This window comes from Chiloscyllium plagiosum, chromosome 25 (assembly GCF_004010195.1).
Source record: "Chiloscyllium plagiosum isolate BGI_BamShark_2017 chromosome 25, ASM401019v2, whole genome shotgun sequence".
Lineage (NCBI taxonomy): Eukaryota > Metazoa > Chordata > Chondrichthyes > Orectolobiformes > Hemiscylliidae > Chiloscyllium > Chiloscyllium plagiosum.
In genome coordinates, this window is record NC_057734.1 from 39,550,696 (window position 1) to 39,568,740 (window position 18,045).

The 18,045-nt window shown below is 39.7% G+C and overlaps 1 protein-coding gene across 1 annotated transcript; it reads right to left on the minus strand.

Moving 5' to 3' along the window:
* Positions 1 to 493: 493 nt before the first annotated feature.
* slc35e4 (solute carrier family 35 member E4) lies at positions 494 to 17,563 on the minus strand. Its single transcript, XM_043715929.1, has 2 exons — positions 16,369 to 17,563; positions 494 to 1,167 (listed from the first exon to the last, which is right to left on the minus strand). Exons 1-2 carry the CDS (start codon positions 16,964 to 16,966, stop codon positions 728 to 730), a joined length of 1,038 nt encoding a protein of 345 aa, XP_043571864.1. The 5' UTR covers positions 16,967 to 17,563; the 3' UTR covers positions 494 to 727.
* Positions 17,564 to 18,045: the final 482 nt, after the last annotated feature.

The window sequence follows — 18,045 nt, forward strand, 5'->3', positions numbered from 1 at the left end:
CTGCAACTTGATTTTCTTTCATTCTGATTATAAAGATTTGATTCTACATTATACGTTACTGGATGGTTGTTATTCCTCTTTGGATTGAGGTTAATGCTGATCCTGATCCAAAATTTCTAGTGGAACTTTTGGTGGATTAAATCAATCAAGGATTTAATCCCAGAAATTACCACATTGCCAAATATAACGTATACACCATGGAAAAAAGACGACTTATTTAGTTTATACTTTTGCTTTGAACGTCAGGCTTCAGAATTCTCAGTTGGCCAAGCAAAGATTAAATATCTGTCTCCACCACAAGATCTTGCTTTATGGGCATGGGGCAGCAGTTTACTAGAAGCAGTAAACCTTGCTTCTTTTTCCTGTCTTCCAGACAACAACCATAGACACCTGAACTCCAAGATCCAAAGTTTCGGTAAGCATTCCTTCTTCATTCATTGGTCAGCCTTGGCTTTGTGATAAGAACTATTTTTCCTCAAATGTTCAAACCACATTTAAAATAAAAATTGAGCTCTTTAATAATCTGGGCTAATGTATTCAATACAATTCCAGTCACAGACTCTTCATACATTTGAATGGGACAAAATATTGAGTAAAACATGAATTTAAATAAGGCAATGTGCTTTACTTTAATAACTTTAGTATTTTGTCTGCCCGCAGTTTGGCAAAAATTTAACTCTACTGAATTACAAATACATCATTTCCTGTCTATACACAAGACTTTCTTTCAGTCAGTTTTTAACTTGTCTTGCTCATCGTGATGCCTAATTCTTGAATTCAGATAGTCTGTTATTAAGTCTGAGTTCTGATACATCAACACACCCGTTAGCGTTAGCCCGATTCCAGCGTAGCTTAACGCAGTCATCTCGCTGCCAAAGAGGACTTGTGAAATGACAAGGTTTCCAACCATGTTGAGGTTGCCCAGAACATGTAGAGTGACAGCAGAGGTAAGTGTGGTGACACAAAAGCTTGCCAGGTTGTACAGGACTGAGCCTAGGCAGCTAAGAAGGATGAATATCCAAAGTTTGTTGTCATACTTGGCCGATGATTCCCATTCATTGCCACCCTCCAGCAGTAAAGCAGCTGAAATAAGGATGCAGAAACTTGGGATGGACATCAAATAGAGCAGGATGACAGAGTTGATCTTTTCTTCCTGAAGCAGAATACCTGGAAAACATAGAAAATCATGAATGTTGCAATACAGGGCTCAATGTGGAATAGACAATTTTACATTAAACACCAACAAAATATTACTAATGGAGACAAAGGGGGAGCTTGAGGCAGAGGCACTGAGGAAGTGGACAAAGGACAGAATCTGAGGCAGAAGCAAAAAAAGGGAAGTGAAAAGTTCAGTGAGTGCTGAAAAAGAGATACTTAGAACTGACTTTTCCAGCATTTTTAACGGCAAATGTAAGCCTACACTTTGGAATCTATTTCAATTTTCAAATGAACCTGAGCAGTTTCCAAAGTGTGTCTTTCAAAGATCAAGGAATTCCTCATTAAAAAGTTTCTTTGAATCACCAGTCACTGCATCTAAGCTGTACGGTGTTTCCATAGCAATGACTCAGCACAGCAAAAGTTATGTTTCCCTCAAGGCACATAAAAAGTAAGTGTGGAAAAATATATGCTGACTATACCCAAGTTGAGAAATGTTTTATTCAATTCAGTAACCATGAAACCAAACTGTGTGGGAGGTGCTGTGGGTGAGATCCTTCCTGAAAATCAGGACTGTAACTTCATACATAACATCTGCTTTCACTAGCTGTTGATTTGCCAGTAATGGTAACAAGTTCCTTCCTGAATGATATTCAATGATGAAAGTGACTCAATAAATTTAAAAGCAAACATGTTTCTCATCTGTCAGTGTTGATTGTGAAATATAACTGCAATAGGACTTTGTTTGCTACAAGCAATTTTTCACAGTCAGGTCAATTAATTAAATTGTAACAATAATAAGCCCCATGCAAATAAGCAGAGCTGTTGTGTAAACAGGGATGGGACATGGATTATTGAAGACAAACCACCTGATGAGAACAACGATTGTCAACGGCAAAGTTTATGATTCCCAATTAGTATTACTTTGTTTTGATAAGTTTCAAACTATCCTTATCCAAGAATGGGAGATTGTGAGCAGAGGTGGAGTGGGTGAGAACATCCCTCAGAACACTGAGCCGGTCAATTTGACAAGGGGTGTCAACCAAGTCATGTTTCTTCGAGCCAGGGCTGTTCATACCCAAAGGGAAGACAACAGCACCACCACAATGCAACAACAGCCAATAAGAGAGTCATAGAGATGCACAGCCCTTCGGTTCAACTTATCCATGCCAACCAGATATTCTAAACTAATCGAGTCCCATTTGCCAGTATTTGGCCCATATCCCTCTTCAAAAAACTCAAGTTACTGAGACAAGATTTCCCTCCCAATAAGCCATGCAAACTATCCCTAATCAGTCCTTGCCTTTCCAAATACATGTAAATCCTGTTTCTCGGGATTCCCTCCAACAACATGCCCAACACCGATGTCAAGCTCACTGGTTCATAGTTCCCTGGCTTTTCCTTACCACCTTTCTTAAATAGTGGCACCACGTTAACCAACCTCCAGTCTTCCAGGACCTGTGACTATTGATGATATAAATATCTCAGGAAGGGCCCCAGCAATCACTTCTGTAGCTACCCACAGAGTTCTGGGCCACACCTGATCACGTCCTGGGAATTTATCCACCTTTATGCATTTTAAGACATCCAGCACCTCCTCCTTTGTAATATGGACATTTTTAAGATGTCACCATCAATTCCCCCACATTCTATATCTTCCATATCCTTCTCCACAGTAAACACCGATGCAAAAAACTCGTTTGGTATCTCCCCCATCTCCTGTGGCTCCACACAGCTGCTGCCTGCTGATCTTTGAAACACCCTATTCTCTCCCCAGTTACCATTTTGTCCTTAAATCTATTTATAAAATCCCTTTGAATTCTCCTTAACCCTATTTGCCAAAGCTATCTCATGTCCCCTTTTTGCCCTCCTGATTTCCCTCTTCAGTATTTTCCTACTGCCTTTATATTCTTTTAAGGATCCACTCAGTCTCTGCAGTCTATACATGACATTTGCTTCCTTCTTTTTCTTGACCAAAACCTCAATTTCTCTAGTCATCCAGAATTCCCTACACCTACTAGCCTTGCCTTTCACCCTAACAGGAACATACTGTCTCTGGACTCTTGTTCTCTCATTTTTGAAGGTTTCCCATTTTCTAGTTGCCCCTTTACCTGCGAACATCCACCCCAATCAACCTTTGAAAATTCTTGCCTCATACCATCAAAACTGGCCTCCACCAATTTAGAACTTTAACTTTTGGATCTGGTCTAACCTTTTCCATCAGTACTTTCCAACTGATAGAATTATGGTTGCTGGCCCCAACGTGCTCCCCCACTGACATCGCTGTCACTTGCCCTGCCTTATTTCAGACTAATCCCTTTCTTCACTATCACCCTAGATCCCACCTCCCCCTCCCCTTACCAGTTTAAATGCTCCTGAGCAGCTCTCACAAATCTCCCTGCCAGTATATTGTCCCATTCCAATTCATGTACAATCCTTCCTTCTACCCCAGAAGAGATTCCAATGATCCAAAAATGTGAACATTTCTCCCCTGCACCGACTCCTCAGCCACACATTCATCTTCTCTATCCTCCTATTCCTACCCTCAGTAGCTCACAGCACTGGCAGTAATCAGATATTACTACCCTCGAGGACGTCTTTTTAAATTCCTGCCTAACTTTCTAATTTCTCCCTTCAGAATCTCATCCTTTTCCCTTCCTATGTCATTAATTCCAATGTGCATAATTCCAATGTGCTCTTCCCACTCCCCTTTGAGAATATTCTGCACTCTCTCAGAGATATCCTTGATCCTGGCAACAGGGAGGCAATACACCATTTTGATTTCTTGCTGTCGACTACAAAAATGTCTGTCTGTGCCTCTTACTAGAGTGTCCCCTATTATGAACAATCACTTGGAACTGACATAACCCTCATTACATTAGAGCCATTCTCGGTATCAGAAACTTGGCTATTCATGCTACATTCTCCTGAGAATCTATTACCCCCTACGTTTTCCAAAACAACATACTTGTTTTAGATGAGGATAGCCACAGGAGACTCCTGTGCTACCTGCCTCTCTCTCCTACCGTTCCTGGAGTTAACCCATCTACCTGACTGTATCCACAGTTTTTCTCCCCTCCTATAACTGCCACCATCACACCCCTAGCTCCTGTAAATTCCTCATTGCCTCCAACAGCTGCTCCAACCAATCCATGCGAGCTGATAGGACCTGCAACTAACGACATTGCCTGCAGACATAATCATCAGTAACATGGAAATTTTCGCTTATCACCCACATCCAACAGGAACAGCACATCACTCCATTAAAGGGCATCTTTGCTCCTTAACAATCTATACACTCAGAAAATAGCACTGTCTTACAGTGTTCCAGGCTAATTTAGCACTACGTTTTATATTTTAAAAATTTAATCAAGAGTCAAATCTCAATAAAACATATAATCAAAAAAAGAACCCACTGTACTCGCTAGTGTAAATTTACAGCAAGGATACACTTAAATACTATGTACTACTCTCTCGTGCTGTGAGCTCTCCCCCACAGGTTCCTCCAAGGTCAAGTGTGATTTTCGCTGTTGTTAATTTTTCTTAGATGCACTGCAATGTCCAGAGATACTTGAACCCAAACAGCAAAGGCAGTAGATGTGCAGATTCACTGCTGTGTCAGACAACAGTGTAGGTTTCTTTCTCGCATCATGTGGTCTCTGCCTTTGTCTCTCTTCCTCCTTTTTAAAGTGCCACTGTTTGGATCTATTCTCACCCAAAGTTTCAAAACAATGTAACAGCTTATAAAACAGTAATTACCGCTCCTGAAATTCAAGGAAATCATCTTCAACACCTAAAATACCTCAAAAAAAAAAGGAGCGACTGCTACAGCCACAACTTTTTCCCATCCTCTATCTTGGATTACCCAGAATCCAATGGGATGTATCTGTAGAAGAACAGGAGCTTCCGGAAGTCTAGCAGACTATACCAAAAAATGTTTCTGAGACAAGGAGACGATTATCTTGGAATCACCATCCCGCTGAGAGACTGATCGTGACAACATAGACAATGAAAGGTCATTTTCTTTTTCATGTTAGCTGCAATGCCTGTATAACAGTCATGTGTTATCTGAATATTATATTTCATTATGGGGAGTCATGAAATAAGGGGTGGGGGAGGGGTGTTATATAAGTAGTTGGGTATGAGTTGCCCCTTTAAGAGAGTGAACCAGGTGACCCAGAGGCAGGAGCTGGGGAGTAAGTCTAAAATCTGACTGTGGAGCTGAGGACCCACAATAAAGTATCCCCTGTTTAAGTTTATTGTCTGCCTGTGTTGTGTTCTATTTACATTTCTAGTGGATTACAAACATAATACTTCTTTAAATATCTTAAAATAGTGGTCATAGACAGGCATTAACCATTCCAGTCATTAAAATGGTCATGTTTCACATTTGTGATGACTTGTGGAAAAGTGTGGGTTCATTTCTAATGTACTAATTCCACAAAGATGAAGAAGTGAATGTAGAGAAAACATTGCGCTAGGACAGGAATGAATTAGCTGTGTAGTATGGAGTACTTTAGTAGATTTCAAGCCAGTTAGACTGATCAAAATCAAAGTTTATATGCTTTTTTCTTTTGAGGAGAGAGTGTTTATCAACTCCCTCTGTCTTTTCTCCCTCATTCCACATACAGTATTACAGGTGTTTCCTATATATGTGTGTATGTAAGTAAAGTTGCTATATTCCCACAAGATCACAGAGCGATTCTCTCACTAGAAAGAGAAAGAGAGAGAGACAGACATTGGTGAGGTTGAGAAGGCAGGATTTTCATGGTAGTCTCAGCTAGTAGAGGATGTGCACAGACAATTAATAATCACTACCTGTTTATTCTTAACCCACAAAAAGACATTATCAATGTGATTAACGAGACAGACACATGAAGAACTTTGACCAGGCGCAGGAAATAGAGGCACCAGACAGTATTTTTATTAATTGTCACTGCCTTCAGGAGATATAGGAAGAAAGTTGAAAAAAAAGTGTTGCTCTGAAAGAGTGCTTGTTTGTTGTTGATGGGTGATTAGATGAGATTCAGCACACTAAATGACTAATATTTATTTCCTGACCAATATTTATTTATAAGAACATACAATTCGAATGAGTGTGCTCTAAATATACTCACTGAATATCAAATCTCTGCCAGAGGGAAAGTGACCTTACGTCATGTGATTACTTTGAATCACAGACTATGTATAGGTTGGTTAAAGTTGCAGCAGTACAGATTCTAATGCATGGCATGAGTGAGTAGGAAAGAAACTATTTGCAACAATAATCACACACTCAGTTGCTATTCAGTTAGAGAGTTGTACAGCATGGAAATAGCCCACCAGGTATCCTAAATTAATATAGTCCCATTTGCCAGCATTTAACCCGAATCCCCCTAAACCCTTCCAAATATTTCCTATTCATATACCCATCCAGATGTCTTTTAAATTCTGTTATTTACCAGTCTTCACCACTTCCTCTGGTAGCTCATTCCACACACAAACCACCCTCTGTGTGAAAAAGTTGCTCATTAGGTCCCTTTTACATCTTTTCCCTTCTCACCTTAAAACAATGCTGTCTAGTTTCCCCTACCTTGGGAAAAGACCTTGCCTTTTCACCCTATCAATGCCCCTCATGATTTTATAAAACTTTTTCTGTTGTACTCTGAGATAACCTTCTTCACTGTTTGCTACACCACCAATTTTGGTGTCAACTTACTAACCATTCCTCCTATGTTCACATCAAAATTATTTATACAAATGACAAAAAGCAGTGTACTCCGCATCAATCCTTGTGAGACACCACTGGCTGTCAATCCAAAAAACAATCCTCCACCATCTGTTATTGTGTTAGCTGCTGCAGCTTACTGAATTAAGATGGGAAATGTTGAACTAGGTAAACAGTAGTCAGCCTTCCAAGACCACAAGGTGACATTACAATAATGCTAGAAAATAACATTCAAAATATTTTGCTTTCCATTTAACAGTAATGATAGAGTCATAGAGATGTACAGCATGGAAACAGACCCTCTATAAGGTCACCCCTCAGCCTCCGATGCTCCAGGGAAAACAGCCTCTGCCTGTTAAGCCTCTCCCAATAGCTCAAATCCTCCAACCCTGGCAACATCCTTGTAAATCTTTTCTGAACCCTTTCAAGTTTCACAACATCTTTCACATAGGAAGGAGACCAGAATTGCACGCAAATATGTAATTTGCAATTTCATCTTGGGATATATAACTCCAGAATCTGTTGGGAAAATAACTTAAAAGTTTAATGGGGACATTTATATTCATGTGTAAATAGCTCAGCAATTTTATTGCAAAGAAATATACACAAATCTGCAAATAACCCAAAATTGATAGATGATCCATACCATTCTGAAAAACTGACGCTTGCCAACAATCTCCCCACAAATTTCAAAGATTGCTGTGTTACTGAACTGGCAAAACATATTGCATCAGCCACAGAATGTTAAGGGTCATGTTTGACTATATAAGATTCCTGTTAACAATAGGATTTACATTACTGCAATGATACTCAACCAGAAAGAACTAAAAATTATGGATTGATGTTCCTACTGATAATAAAAAGGTATTCAAAGTACAGACTTAAATCATACAGGATAGTTACACCCATTTTCTTCTACTACCATGATGTTATCGAAATAACTGGAACTACTCAATCTTTCATTTTCTACTTTGGTCTTTTCTAAATAAGTTGTGCGTTGAATGTTTAATTCCTGGTCCTGATTTTTCTGTAGTCATGTCTCAGTCAGTTTCCAACCTGATCAGCTTGTATGAATCAACCATGTCAGACTTATGTGTCCAGGCTTTTGATTCAAAGCCAGTTTCTGACGGATGGAAAGAGCTGATCCCATATCTAAATTAAAAATGAGAGAAAGATGGAAAGACAGGCTTTTCAAAGGTGAGGATATGATATGCTTAGTAAATCAAAGGTAAGTTGTATTAACTGAGTAAAAGTAATATTAAAAGAATGAAATAAGACAGAAAATGGAGAGAGGAAGAAGGGGAAGTATGTTTGGCTTTATGATTCTAATATTCAAATATTTAAAATACAATTTTATACATATATGCCTTTTATTTTGTAGCTAACAGTTAAAATGCCTTAACGAGAGCTACTTCAAACAATGAAGCAGTGTTATCGTGTTGCATTAATATTCATAACAGTATTACAGAATGTCAGACCCAGGGACAAATTTAGCAGTATGACATTTAAAATAGACAAAGCAGGAAGGAAACAATTAGATTAATAGTGTGCTTATTTTTAGCTGATGTTAAAAATTCACACAACTGAAAATTTGTGTGAAAGTATTAACAACTGTGAGTAGATATTACAAGAGCATCCAGCAGTCAATGAGAAGCAACTACTCCATGAATGGAGCTTTAAAACACTGATATCCTCCATAACAAAATTCAAAAAGATGATCTTTTAAAATTACATGATGGGATTTTACAGTGGCAGTGACCCCATTTGGCAGCACAAAGGTCAGTTCACAACCAGCCTCACAGTTGTCCCAACTTTATTTTATGTTCATACCTGCTGTAGTTGGGGGCCTCTTTTATAAAAAGAGCTGCCCCCAAGGAACTGCTAACCAATTCAAGGGACACTGGTGAGGCTACTTTTAGAATACTGTGCTAGAGAAAAGATTATATTAAATTTGAAAGGGTTCAGAAAAGGTTTCCAAGGATGTCTTCAGGATTGCTAGGTTTGAGCTATAGGGGGAGGCTGAATAGGTTGGGGCTGTTTTCCCTGGAGCCCCGGAGGCTGAGGGATGACGTTTTAGAGGTTCATAAAATCATTAGGGGCCTGGATAGGGTACATAGACAAGGTCTTTTTCCCAGAGTAGGAGAATCCAAAACTAAAGAGCATAGGTTAAAGGTGAGAAGGGAAAGATTTAAAAGGGACCGAAGGGGCAATATTTTCACACAGAGGGTTGTGTGTATGGAATGAGCTGCAAAAGGAGATGGATACAATTACAACACTTAAAAGGCAACTGGCTGGGTACATGAATAGGAAGGGTTTAGAGACATAAGGGCCAAAAGCTGGCAAATGGAACTAGATCATTTTAGGATATCTGGTCAGAATGGATAAGTTGGACTGATGGGACTGTTTCTGTGTTGTATAATTCAATGACTCTCCGACTTATACAACCTGCAAACTACTGAGGTCTTTTTCACAACATGCCTTCCTCTGCATTTTTGTCTCATCTGCAAATTTAGCTACAATGTTATTGCTCCACTCATCTAAGAATTTTATTTAAATTGTAAGATGTTGAGACATGAACACAAACCCTTGCAGGACTCTACACATAACATCCTGCAAATCAGACAAGGACCCAATAATGCATACTCTTGGTTTTCCTGCCAACCAGCCAATCTTCTATCTATGCTAATATGTTAATCCCTACACTGTGAGCTCTTATTTTCTGCAGTAATCTTTTATGTGCCAACTTATCAAATGCCTTGTGCAAATACAAATACTGTACATTACATCCTCCCCTTTATACAGTTTAATACTGCATCCCCTGGGAGATTTTCCTTTCAGAGCTGAAAATGTGTTGCTGGAAAAGCGCAGCAGGTCAGGCAGCATCCAGGGAACAGGAGAATCGACGTTTCGGGCATAAGCCCTTCTTCAGGAATGAGGAAAGTTTGTCCTAGGCGGAAGATGAGGTGCTCTTCCTCCAACCATCGTGTTGTTGTGGTCTGGCGATGGAGGAGCCAAAGACCTGCATATCCTTGGTGGAGTGGGAGGGGGAGTTGAAGTGTTGAGCCACAGAGTGGTTTGGGTTGCTTGGTCCGGGTGTCCCAGAGGTGTTCTCTGAAACGCTCCGCAAGTAGGCGGCCTTTCCTTTCGCAAAACCTTGCTGCCTTTTCTTGATTAATTTGAGTGTTTTTAAGTATTCAATGATAACCTCTTTAATGGTCAATTCTGACACCTTTTCAATAACAAACTTCAAGTTAACTAACCTATACTTTTTTTTTTGTTTGCTAATTCTCTTGTTACTTGAATAGAGGAATTATAGAGGTATCAACTCAACTTTAAGTCATGAGGAAAGAAAACTGAATAATCAGCAATTTTTGTGTCAAGTTCTAATTGTCAACATTTACGAGTATGGAAGTCTAACCTAAATGATTTTAGTTAGGTGTCTAACAGCTTACTTCTTTATTAGGAGCAGAGGTTCTTCAATTGTTTCATACATTTTTAAAACCTTCCTCATGCTGGATGATCATAGAATACATAATGTCTGCCTTTATGCTGGGGCTGCATATTCTTGACTTGTTGGCATCCTCCTACACTAAGTCTGTTTGAGAGTTTCCATCATGCTCTTTGGTGGCATGAATCTGGAATCTTTGCCTGAATCAAACATAACAACTGGCCGAGAGAGAATGCCAACTACAATACTGCATTCTCTAGGAGATTGTATGCAGCCAACATGCCTCTTCCATGGCAGCTGTGTCCCCCACTCTGAGTTCTCAACCTGGCCAAAGACTAGATAGGCAAAACTCACTTTCTTTTGAGTAATCTTTCCAACAAAGGGGAGTGAGGGGGCTTTAAAATTATCTTTCTGAAGCGGAGATCATTTCCACAACAGCATGGGTGATTTTTCAGCCTTTGCAGACAACCAGCGAGTCTATCGTATACATGAAAATGACATGGTACTATGATAGCACGTCATACACTCAATGTTGGAAATGTCCAGGATTGCACACATGGGTTTTCAGGGATGCTATTTTTCATTTATCAGTTGCTTTTATTTCTATTAGCCCAATGAACATCTATTTCTAGTAAAAAATACATACAAATAGCCTCATAAAAAATACATTCGCTAAAGGAAAAAAAAACAACAGGCAGGATTTTCCCAAACCTGAAGTAGTTTGATAATGGTAAGAAAGTTGGGAAAATAAGAGGAGAATGAAAATAGTCAGACTCATTACGTTTAGAAATTGTTTCCAAATTTTCCTCTTCACCTTTGAATGATAACTTCAGAATGCCCTATTATGCAGTAACTATCTTATTTCCATGGTATTTGTATCTCATTAATGATCTAGCTCATCTGATTTTTACAGCACTTCTAATTCTCCACTCCTCCCTGAAAACTTAGATAGTGTAAATTCCCAACAAAAAAAATCATAGCAGATATAATATCTGCAGGTCACCAAATGCTGGTCCTGGCCATCACCCAATCTGTCTTCATCATAATGTCCCTGCATCTACCATAGTCACCATATTCCTTGACATTTTGCCCACAAAAGGGGCACAGCCAAACCACCAGACTTACCACATTATCATGCCTGATCTCAGTCCAATTCAAACCCACTTCAGCCCTTCAGGTCTTTATTTTGGAGCTCAGGGACAACTATTGCTTGTATGCCTCAGTCAGGTCACTTTGTATGTAGGTACACACACATATCTGAACAGAATGCATCTTATGGCTCTTAGCTCACTTTCTTAGCAGTCACTCACTTTGTGGTTACTTGGAGGCTTCCAGCCTATGCAGCATGCATTGCCTATATTAGCACAAAGAGTCTTCTTCAGTGCTCAGTTGCAGGCTGCCAGCCACTGCAGGTATGCACTTTGCAGAGGGAGAGGCATGCAACTTGTCACACTGAGGAGTACTGAACAGGAGGTGTACAAGTAGCTCTGGTGCATACCCTCAATGTCAGAGCTACAGCATGTCCCAGCAGTTTATGCAGCAAACACACTGAACATGATTTAAGCAAATAGCCATATCTGAAAGTCAAGGGGGAGTAATCCTTACTGGGGTTAAGGGAGATTATAGGTCATCAAGGGATCCAGTCACTGTTTGTTAAGGGGCTTATCCGATTCCGGTTCAAGTGGATGGCCATAGTTGATCCTGCAAATTAGTGTAACCAGTTCAGGGATTACAGTGATATTAGTGGAGACATCAGTCTGGTGATGAGACAAAGTGGACAATGATTATTGAGTATGAAAATTCATATTACACCACATTTTCTGGATTGCCTTTATCTGAGGTACAAATTATGTTGCGATAATACTATGGCTTTAAGAGGTGTATTTTGTCCCTTTTTTACATGAAGCAAGGTTGAAACAAAGGTGTCAAGTGGTCTGTTCCAAGCCAATAAAGTAAACAATTTGCGAGGTCTTGTCTTTTCTTAAGTTGGAACAATAGAACCAACATGAGGTGGGGTCATACTCCTGCAGAACCATCATTTTAATTTAACTTTCAATAGCCGTTGGGGTTTGGAAGGGGATATGCATCTCTCCCTGTTACAGCAAAATGCTTGAGTTCTCTCTCTCACTCAGAATTTTATATTGATGTTCTTTCCACCTGGACTGGAGAATTGCATTTGAGACAATCTATTTGACTGAATTTGCCTTTGCCAAGAGTGTGTTTATGGTATGCTACTGTATTGGAACAGTTGCTGCTTAGTAATTAAATTGTCTACTAGAGTTAAACTATTCCAATTCTTCTTTCTTTTGTTTGTGTTTTAACTATAATTGTGAGAATAAAGTGTGCTTTGCTTCAATCAAATTACAACCAAACACAACGCCTTACACTTGCCTTTAAAAATAAGAAAATGTTGGCGTCTACACTACCTTCTTAGTATATTTTGAGGTGGTTTGATTTGGCACAAAACAATATCTTCAAAGTAAAAACTCCATGTTTGTCAAACATAATTTCCCTTTCATACATCTGTGTTAATTCTGTCTAATTTTAATATTACTTTCTAAGTGTCTAGTTAGCATATCCTTCATAACATTCCTGCTACTAATGTCAAATTAACAGGTCTGTAGTTCTCTATTCTTCCTATTCCATCTTTCTTAAATAGTGTAGTTACATTTATATTTTCCAGAATAGAGGAACAATTCCAGAAAATATAGATTTTTTAAAAAGATAACTACCAATACATTAATTATCTCTATAGCCACCTATTTTAACAGTCTAAAATATAATTTGTCTGGTCCAGCGGGGTTACAGAATCAAAGAATTAGTATGGTGCAGCAGTGAGTATTTCATTTAGTGCCATTTCCTGGTTTTCTCCCTCTAAACTTGTACATTAGCTCCCAGGCAGGAAACAGTGAGCAGGGATAGGGTGTTCTTTCTCAGGTTGGCAGTATGTGACAAGTGGGGTTACAAAAGGATCAGTGCTGAGACCACAACTGTTTACATTATATATTAATGACTTGGAGGAAGCAAGTGAATATACAGTAGCCAAATGTTCAGATAACATAAAAATAGTAGAAAGGCAGGATGTGAGAGGGACAGAAACAGAATACAGAGAAAGGAAAGAAGGGTTCAGAAAAGATTTACAAGGATGTTGCCAGGGTTGGAGGATTTGAACTATAGGGAGAGGCTGAACAGGCTGGGGCTGTTTCCCCTGAAGCGTCAGAGGCTGAGGGGTGACCTTATAGAGGTTTACAAAATTATGAGGGAGATGGATAGGATAAATAGACAAAGTCTTTTCCCTGGGGTTGGGGAGTCCAGAACGAGAGGGCATAGGTTTAGGGTGAGAGGGGTAAGATAGAAAAAAGACCTAAGGGACAACCTTTTCAAAAAGAGGATGGTACGTGTATGGAATGAGCTGCCAGAGGAAGTGGTGGAGGCTGGTACAATTGCAACATTTAAAAGGCATCTGGATGGATATATGAATAGGAAGGGTTTGAAAGGATATGGGCTGGGTGCTGGCAGGTGGGACTAGATTGGGTTGGGATATCTGGTCGGCATGGATGGGTTGGACCGAAGGATCTGTTTCAAAGCTGTATATCTCTATGACTCTATAAGTGAGCAAAAAGTTGGTAAATCGAGTACAATATGGGAAAATGTGAAGTTGTTCATTCTGGAACAGAGAACAAAAGAACAAACTATTACTTAAATGTAGAAAATTCCAAGAAGTTTTAACACAACTGGAGTTTGGAAATACTTGAACATAAAACACAGAAAGCTCACATACAGGTGCAGCAAGACATCTGGAGGGTTAATGCAATGTTGACTCTTATACTCCAACCATCTTGAAATAAGAGCAGGGAAGTCTAACTGCAACTGTACAAGGTGCTGGTAAGATCACATTTATAGCATTCTGAGCAGTGTTGGATGTATATTTAGGGGGAGATATTTTATTGAAGGTAGTTCAAAGAAGGTTCACTCAGATGTTCTCTGGTATGGAGGGATTGTCCTATTAGCAAGGGCTAAACAAGTTGATACTGTACTAGTGGAATGAGAGATGATCTCATTGAAAAGCATACAGGATTCGTAAGGGGCTTGGCAGGGTAAATTCTAAGAGGTTGTTTCCCCTCATAGGACAGTCAAGGTACAGAGGAACAGTGTCAGAATAAAGGGGTACTAATTTAAGATTGAGATGAGGAGACATTTTTTTCCCCCTCAGAGGGCTGAGAATCTTTGGAAGTCCTTGCCATGGAGAACATTGGCTTGTACCTTGTATAGATTTAAAGCTGTGATTGATAGATCCTTGATCGGTAGGAGAATCAAGGGTTATGGGGAAAGGACAGATTTAAGGAATAGTGTATTATCCATGATCTTGTTGAATGGCAGAGCAGATGTGAAGGGGGTGAACAGCCTACTCCTGTTCCTATTTCTTATGATCTTATTAGGCATTTTAAATTATTCTTCTAATATCCTTCTAATGCTCAAATCAACCTACCTCCACTACAGTCTCAAGCAGAGCATTCCAGACTCTAATCCCCTGCTACATTAAAAAAAAGATTTTCTTTACATCAATTTGCTTTCTTACAAATTATTTTAAATCTGTGCTCATTCATTCTCAATATTTACATCAGTGGGAACACTTCTCCTGAGATACTTTGTCCAGACCTTTCATAATTTTGAGTACAAGGACACCCAGCTCCTTTTGAACATCAACTCTTCCCAGCCTCTTACAATTTAAGAAATATTGTGTCTTTCCATTTTTTTTCTACCAACAAATAACTTCGCATGTATTCACATATATTTCACTTGTCATGTTGTTGCAAATTCACTTCGTATATCCCAGACCACACCTTACATCTTCCTCACAACTTACTATCCTAACTAATTTTGGTTCATCAGCAAAGTATTACAATTGGTATCAGATCTTCTCCAAATTCTTTTCTTTGCCAAGGTAAACAGCTTCAACATCTCCAATCTATCTTCATAACTGAAATTCCAAATCCTTGGAACCATTCTTGCTAACCTTTCCGACACTTTCACCAATGCCCTCACATCCTTCCTAAAGGTAACGCCCAGAAATGGACACAACATTAGACACTCAGCTCTATTTTCCCTGACTGAACTGACAAAGAAGTTTTCTCAGGCACTCCAGAGGAAAGTCAAGAGTCAACCAGGTTTGATATGTCACCTTAGTCCTGACTAGGTAAGGTGGTGGTGATGGTGGTGGTAGGTATTGATGAAACGGTTAAGATTTTATAATAATTTGCAAGTTTCATGATTTGGTGAATTTTTTTTAGAAAATTGAATTCAATTCCTCCAGCTACCATAGTGGCACATGCACTGCACCTATTATTGTCTCTGTATTCTCACATATAAAATAAAGTGTTGTATAAACAAGTGAATGATTTCAATAATGTAAATACTTCAGTGGTGATGATATTGCATAAGCGTGGAGACTGAATTCATAATTGTAAACTAGTGGAAAATAATTCTTGATCATCTTTTTCTTATAAAAAGATGATAAAATGCCTGGAAGAATCATCTTGATCGACAATTGAGATACAGGCTTTAAGCACGTTCAAAACAAAGATGGATACCTGGTTGATGATTTGCAGCACTAAAAGGAAGAGGTTCACAGCTGACTGCCCATTTTTCACCCTTGACTTGCGAACTTGCATCATTCCTGGCTGTGAATCATGAGACTATTATTCTGCAACCATGGTGTCACAATTGGATTTTCACTTGTGCTTTATGTAACCATCTACACCTCAGAGTATTTGTTAAGTGATATTGTCTGAGCCATATATTATTAACATTCTGGTGGAGATTAAGAAAATGTTAATCTGGAGAGTGGAGCAGGAGTGTAATCTCACTCAATTTCATGATGCATTCTACCTCAATAGACTTCTATCAAGACAGGCTTGTGATAATTTTCTCTTTTCATCACAAAGCAAAACTCTTTTTGCCCATCTTAATGGTTATGCACCCACCCACCTATCCAACATCCCCATCCCCAACTGTCCACGGTACTGTTAGTAAATCAGAGAAGAACAAGCTGACTCACTTTGTTGGATAGACTTCACTCCTCTCAACATAGTTGCAGCAAAAATGTAGAGGCATCCTTTGTGATCAAACTGCACCTCACCCATGAGACTGAATGATGCTCCCAGGCAGATGGGCATCATGGCAGTGTACTTGAGGATGTGATGGTCCTTACCCAGAAAGAGCTTTGATATGGCTATAGTAAATAGAGGAGTAGTGGTGGAGATCACTTGTGCAAAGGAGAGCTGCACGCAATTCAGTCCCATGTTGCCAAAGCCGATGGTGGCACAGAAGGTCAAGCTGAGCAGGAACACTTTGAATTTAGCAGCAGCAGGTAACCCGGTGACTTCTTTAATCTCCAGGTTGACGAATCCCATCCGGATCAAAGCGTAGTCGATAACAATGGCTGTCAGCATGTGAAGCGCCGACAGCAGGAGGGGGTACCGGAAATTGTAGACGGCGAAGATGCATTTGTTGAGGCTGGTTATGGTGGTGCCGGTGGCGAGAAGGACAGCCACTGCCGCCAGAGTGTGCAGCATCCGCCGCTTCTTGTGGGCCGGCCCGGCGGCTGGCTCGCATATTGGCGGAGCAAACTCCGGGAACACATCAGTAGTTGTCATGGTAACTCCATCGCCGGCTGAAAAAAGATAGTCTTTGGGTTCCCCTTCTCCTCTCTGTGTCCTCTAACGCCCCTCGGCTGTGAAATTCCAGGCAGATCCTCGCAGCTCTCCCGCAATGACAAGTGTTCAATATTTCGACAGTCACCGCCCATTGAACATAACGTGTGTGTTAACCTTTCGATTAATCTTTCCTTCTCCCTATAGGATGCTACCTTGGATCCCGCCTGGAGCAGCTGAAGTGAAGTGTAAAATAAGTATGCAGTAACGCGGTTCCTGAACTCACCACGCCTCGCTGTTGTCAGATGCTGTCTGATGAATCAGCCTCTGCCTTGTAACGTCTTACTAATGTCTTCCTACTTCGCTCACTTCGGCCTCCAGCAAACTGCTCGCAGCCTCGGCTGCTCCAATGAATCAAGCGCAGAAATCCGCAGGATCACACACTAGACGTCAGATTTCCAAATTTAGACTTTGATGAGGCGGTTCCAGCTTCTGGGCAGCTTCCAATGTACGAAACAAAAACCCAAATCGGGTGCAGAAGGGTTTTTATTTTCCTTTTCATGAATTGTGCAGAATTACAACACACACATGTTGTTTTTGTTTGATGACGACGACCATCAGGCATTTAAATATATGACGGTGGGGTCCTGCAGTAATTCACACGCATTGCAAAGTGCTAGGTTTTTACTTACACTGAAGCCGTATACATTTCACATGATATTTATAACACCATTTATATCCTTTTTACAAACGTTGCAACACTTAATGTCGCCTATAAACAAAATCCATCAGAATTTTTAAAATGTTCATTAATTCTTGTGCAAAATTGAAAATTCTGAGGAAGGGTCATTGGACTCGAACAACGTTAATTTGATTTGTCTTCACATATCTGCTGAACTTTTCCAGCAACTTTTGTTTTTGTTCGTGAAAATTCTCGATGATTTCCTTATATTTAAAAAATCCGCATAAAACACATTAAATCGAACCTTTACTTTCTTGAAATAAAATTCACATGGTTAAGGTCACAATTTGCAGGTATTGAATTGTACGTGGAAATTTGCAGAGGACACAAATTTAGGTAG